This window comes from Gossypium hirsutum, chromosome A06 (assembly GCF_007990345.1).
Source record: "Gossypium hirsutum isolate 1008001.06 chromosome A06, Gossypium_hirsutum_v2.1, whole genome shotgun sequence".
Classification (NCBI taxonomy): domain Eukaryota; kingdom Viridiplantae; phylum Streptophyta; class Magnoliopsida; order Malvales; family Malvaceae; genus Gossypium; species Gossypium hirsutum.
Genome location: NC_053429.1, coordinates 7,244,505 through 7,249,826, shown reverse-complemented (window position 1 = coordinate 7,249,826; position 5,322 = coordinate 7,244,505). Strand labels below are relative to the sequence as shown.

Genomic DNA, 5,322 nt, shown 5'->3' with positions numbered 1-5,322 from the left:
AGTTAGAAATGATAATTTTAATTAAATTGTATTATTATTTTGAAATTATCAAAACATTTTTTTATTGCTAAATTATTAAAAGAGTACAAGACAACAAATAATTGAAGCTCTGTGATAACAATGTAAGGCTTCCAAAAAAGAACAAGGGCAAATTAGTCTTGACATAAAAATGTAATAATGCTTTGGAGACTCTAAGATCGAGAATCTGACGTGTCTCTTCACTTTATGCAAGAAAAAACACATTGCTTTCCCTTCCTCACCTCCCCCATCCTCTGCTCTTTCTGCTTCTTTGCTGCTTTAGTCCATTTTTTTCCCTGAAAAAATAAAAGAGAAGATAACAATAAGCCCAAATCCTAAACACTGAACATTTTCCAGCTTGAGAGCAGCCATATTTATGCTGTTGAAGTTTCTACATTATAGTGAAAGTGAAGGAGCAAAACCAGCTGATAAACCTTAGAAACCTTCAATGGCCGCTACATTTGTCCATTAGTTTGAACCATAATAAGCAAAGAAGAAAAGGGTTCTTTTTTTGTTTGTTTGTTTAATCTTGACTCCTTTTTTTTAGTCCATTCTCCCTAACACCCAAAACCCTTACTAAAGCAAAGAACCCAAAGCTCTTTTTGTCATATTTTTCCCCCCCTCCCCCCCCCATTTTTTTGTTTTTCCCTGCCTTTAACTGAAGCGAAACAAGGAAAAAATAATCCCATACTCCTCAAGCCCCTGCACCTAACAATGCCAAACCAAAAACCCAATTTCCTTTCCTTTTACAAACTCCTTTGCTTCGTGCTTCTCACCGATGTAGCTTTGGTAGCTTCAAAATCAACAATCGAGCCTTGTTCCAACTCTGATTCATGCAATGCCTTGTTGGGGTACACTCTCTACACCGACCTGAAAGTCGCCGAGGTTGCTTCCCTCTTCCAGGTTGACCCCATTTCGGTCCTCACGGCCAACGCCATCGATATCTCTTACCCGGATGTCGAAAACCACATCCTTCCTTCCCAACTCTTCGTCAAGATCCCCATTCTATGTTCTTGTGTTGATGGAATTCGGAAATCGGTTTCCACTCACTACAAGACCCGACCCCAGGACACGCTTTCGTCTATTGCGGATTCTATTTACGCTGGTTTGGTGTCAGCTGACCAGATTAGAGAGGCTAACTCGATTGATGATCCTTCGGTTCTCGATGTTGGGCAAAACCTTGTTGTTCCGTTGCCGTGTACTTGTTTTAATGGGACTGATAATGGACTCCCTGCTATTTACCTTTCATATGTGGTGAAGCCAGTGGATACTTTAGCTGGAATTGCAGCGAGTTACTCCACTACCATAACAGATTTGATGAATGTTAATGCTATGGGGGGTACTTCTATTACGCCTGGCGACATTTTAGCTGTCCCTTTGTCAGGTAGTTGAGTGTTTGTCTTGCTTTTGTAGTAGGATTAGGCTTTATATTACTGCTACAAAGTCCTTTGCTTTATGATTTTCAGCGATTTAGCATTGTTAGTTCAAGCTAAGGCAATGGTTGCGTGTTTCTATATTTAGCTTTGGGTAATTGAGTTGTGTTTTTATGTATCTACTTTGTTTATGTCTGTTTACCATGAGCAATGGAGGTTTAGCGTTGTTTTCTTTTGGTACTTTCAGCTTGTGCTTCAAATTTTCCTAAATATGCCTCGGATCATGGATTGATTGTGCCAAACGGGAGCTATGCTATTACTGCTAGCCATTGTGTTCAGTGCAGCTGTGGACCGGGGAGTCGCAAGTAATTGGGCTGTTTCATTTTTGTTTATTAGTTTTCGATTATAGTTGTCTTTACTGCTTGAGATTCATTCCCCTAAATATAACCTTTATCGATTGTTTCGTACAGTTTGTACTGCATGCCTGCTTCTTTGGCTGTTTCTTGTTCAAGCATGCAATGTAAAAGCAGCAATCTCATGCTAGGGAACGTTACAGTGCAGCAAAGTAGTGCTGGATGCAATGTCACTTCTTGTGCTTATAGTGGTTATGCAAATGGCACCATTATCACTTCGTAAGCTACAACTTTTAGCCACTTTTGTTGACGGTTATGCGAAAAGTGATTCATATGTTTGAGTTTTCTCCAATAAATGAACCTATCAACTTGTCCTTGTTCTGCAGGTTGTCATCATCTCTCCAACCTCGATGTCCAGGTAAGAAGTTTATACAATCACTGTTCTTATAGGTTATGATTCCAAAACACATAAATACTAGAAATTGTTTTCTTTTAGGGGATTGGGGACTTCCCTAATTGAATACAATAGATATGAATCCATTTGTTACCTTCACCGGTGCATATTGTTGACTTCCGTTGCTGCTTCTTTCAAACAAATAAAATTTTCCGCTACTGGGACAAGACTTGTGATACCTTTTAGAATTTACAAATATTTCTATATAGTCATAGAAAGCTTCTTGACCGATCTAAATTTTGAACTGAATTTCGCAAAATAATGCAGGACCACAGCAATTTCCTCCCCTTGTAGCCCCACCTACATATGTAACTCGGGATTCAGTTTTTGCCCCAGCACCTGCACCCCAGTCAGATGGTGCCACCACCGCAACAGTGCCCAAGACTTCTACAGTGCCCAAGACTTCTACAGTGCCATCTACAGGGTCTCTTCCTGGATTTCCCCCAGGAGGTGCCCCTTTTGGAAGCTTATCTAATGCTTCGACATTGATGAATTCAGCTGCCGCCCTTCCTGCCGCACTTGTGATATACTTGCTTGCCCAATTAATCTCACCCTTGTCATTGTAATTTTTCTTGTAAGTTGTGGTGGCTTTTTGGTTTGTAATGTTGCTTAGTTTTTGACCTGTCCTGCCTCTTTGTTCGTTCTATGTAACTTTGGTCAAGACTGTATTTACATTTTCCGAGTGGGTTCTAAAACTCACTAGTAAAGCTAATTTGCTTGATCGATCATGGCAGTTTTCGACATGCCTTGCGTTTCTGTTTATTGAATCCTATGTTATTTAGAGTGTTGAATATGGGTATATAAGAGTCACGGGGGTATGGTTAGAATTTTTTAATTTTTCATATTTTTGGAGGTTTATTTCTGGACCTGCTTATCAGAGTAGGTACTCGGAGTAAAAAACACATTACCATAATCAGTATCGTTAATAATTTTAACAACAATTTCAGCATCAACTTCAATTTTCAATCTAGGTAGGATGAGTTGATGAACAAGAATAACAACAATTTCAGCATCAACTTCAATTTTCAATCTAGGTAGGATGAGTTGATGAACAAGAATAAGACCATCTTTGAGTACCCAAAGCTCAACTTCGACACTCTTACAAGAGGGGATGTGTATGTGCGATCCTTTAATCCAATTCCTGTTCTCGTCTCTTAGGATTGTATCAGCCCCTCCTTTCCCTGGGATCTCAATGGAAGACCCATCAGTATTTAATTTAGCATAACCGGCCAATGGTGGCTGCCACTTGACTGGTATAAAGCGAGGATAAGGCTTATTTTTTATTTTTCCGGCAAGCGCAAAGTACTCTCCCGCTTTGCAGATAGCTCTCTTGGGGATTCCTCAATTCTGGAACTGTTCCTAGAGATTTTTTCCATTCCTGTGCGGCCATATTTCCCGCAAAAGAAAAGAAAAAACCAGTGTTGTTTGAATCAGCTGGTCGGACTGGGAACCGTTGGGGTAGCGGTCCGGAGAGTGACTTTGAATTGGTTAGACCAGGCACCGGTTGAACCGATTTTTTAAAATTTTTTAAAATTTTTAATTGGATCGGTCGAACCGACAAATCAGTGACTTGATCGGTTCAATCACTGATCTGGTTTAAAAAACATTAGAAAAAGACACATTCATGGGTATCCTATGTTTTCTGTGGAAGGCTTGAGTAACCACATTATGTTTAGGCCATTCCGCCCAACTAAGAGCTTCAACAGATTGAGACGGGGGAGCACCAGTAGCATCATTCAGGCAGTTATGGGTTTCATGATAGTGCCTTAATAAATGGTGGACAGTTTCAGGGTAAATCGAGCAAAGAGGGTAGTTATCCGCTACCTCCATTCCTCTTTTCCTAAGGAAAACTGAGGTTGGAATCACTTCGTGGGCACATTCCCATATAAAAAACTTCAGTTTAGGAGGCAAATTTGCTTTACATAGTCAGTTCCAATTCATGTCAGTCGAACCGGCAGTGTATCTAAGAGTCCCAACAATTTGGTGGCAAGCACTACTTACTGAGATATCCCCATTTTGGTGATGATCTTGTGCGAAGTATTGTAAAGGCTTATAGGACGAAATTGGGACACAATAATCAGGTTAGTGATTTTAGGGATAAATGTGATGAGAGTATCATTAATGCCATCAAGAATCTTACAGGTTTTGATCACATCAATAACCATATCACACACTTTTTCCTTCACCGTTTCCCAACATTTTTGGAAAAAGAAGGGATGAAGTCCATCCGGTCCCGAGGCTTTATAAGGGTTAAGAGGAGAAAACTGCTCTATTAATCTCTTCCCCTCTAATAGGTTCATTCGAAGTTCTTCTATCCACCCCCAATAACAAGACCCAACCAAAAGTGGTAATGATATTTGCATTTTATTGGTCATAAAGATTTTCAAAGAAAGATAATAATGTTACAAATTTTCATTCGCTCCGTCACCCACTGTCCCTTAACATAGTTGATGCCCTCAATTCTATTAAAACTTCTAAGCGTAAGAGTGGTAGTTAACCCTAGAATTCATGACCCAAAGATCTTCCTCCCGTTTAAGCACATCTTGATATTCAGACATATGTTGTCCTTGAAGATCAACTAGAAAATCATTAGGGTCAAGTTTAAAAGCTTTCTCAATTTCATTGAATCAGGCTAAAAGTTTCTTCTTTTTGAAGAAGACGTTTTCAAAAGACGTACAGTTCTAATTATCAACCACTTTATTGAAATTATCAATGATTTGGGAAAGCTCATCATTACTAGCATTCCAAGTTGTGTCAAAGGAGAAGACAAAACTTTGGATGATCTAACCACGTATTTTGAAATATAAAGAGTTTTTGAGGAGCTCTAAAATGTTTCCCACACAAATTATTATGATTTTATTATTATTATTTTTTGTTTCTGATTTGGTTTGTTTGGGCAGAATAAAAATAGGCCTCTATAGATTAGTATGAATAAAAATAGGCCTCTATAGATCAGTATGACGTAAATTAGACTACGTAAAGCAATGACCATTAAAAACTGAAGTCAATTATATCACAACAGTTCAAGCAGCCATGAAACTCTAACTTTAGTGGGGAGATCGGTCTTCCACCTTTCTTATCATAACTCGATAAAAATTTATTAAAGTCACACTCGACATCAATT

At 38.9% G+C, this 5,322-nt stretch overlaps 1 protein-coding gene across 1 annotated transcript; it reads left to right on the top strand.

Annotated features, from left to right (window-relative positions):
- Window positions 1-200: 200 nt before the first annotated feature.
- On the top strand, window positions 201-2,939 carry LOC107962508 (lysM domain-containing GPI-anchored protein 1). Its single transcript, XM_016898922.2, has 5 exons — window positions 201-1,402; window positions 1,639-1,756; window positions 1,862-2,023; window positions 2,131-2,162; window positions 2,466-2,939. The coding sequence occupies exons 1-5, from the start codon at window positions 733-735 to the stop codon at window positions 2,762-2,764; spliced, it is 1,281 nt and encodes a 426-aa protein (XP_016754411.1). The 5' UTR covers window positions 201-732; the 3' UTR covers window positions 2,765-2,939.
- The last annotated feature ends 2,383 nt before the right edge of the window (window positions 2,940-5,322 follow it).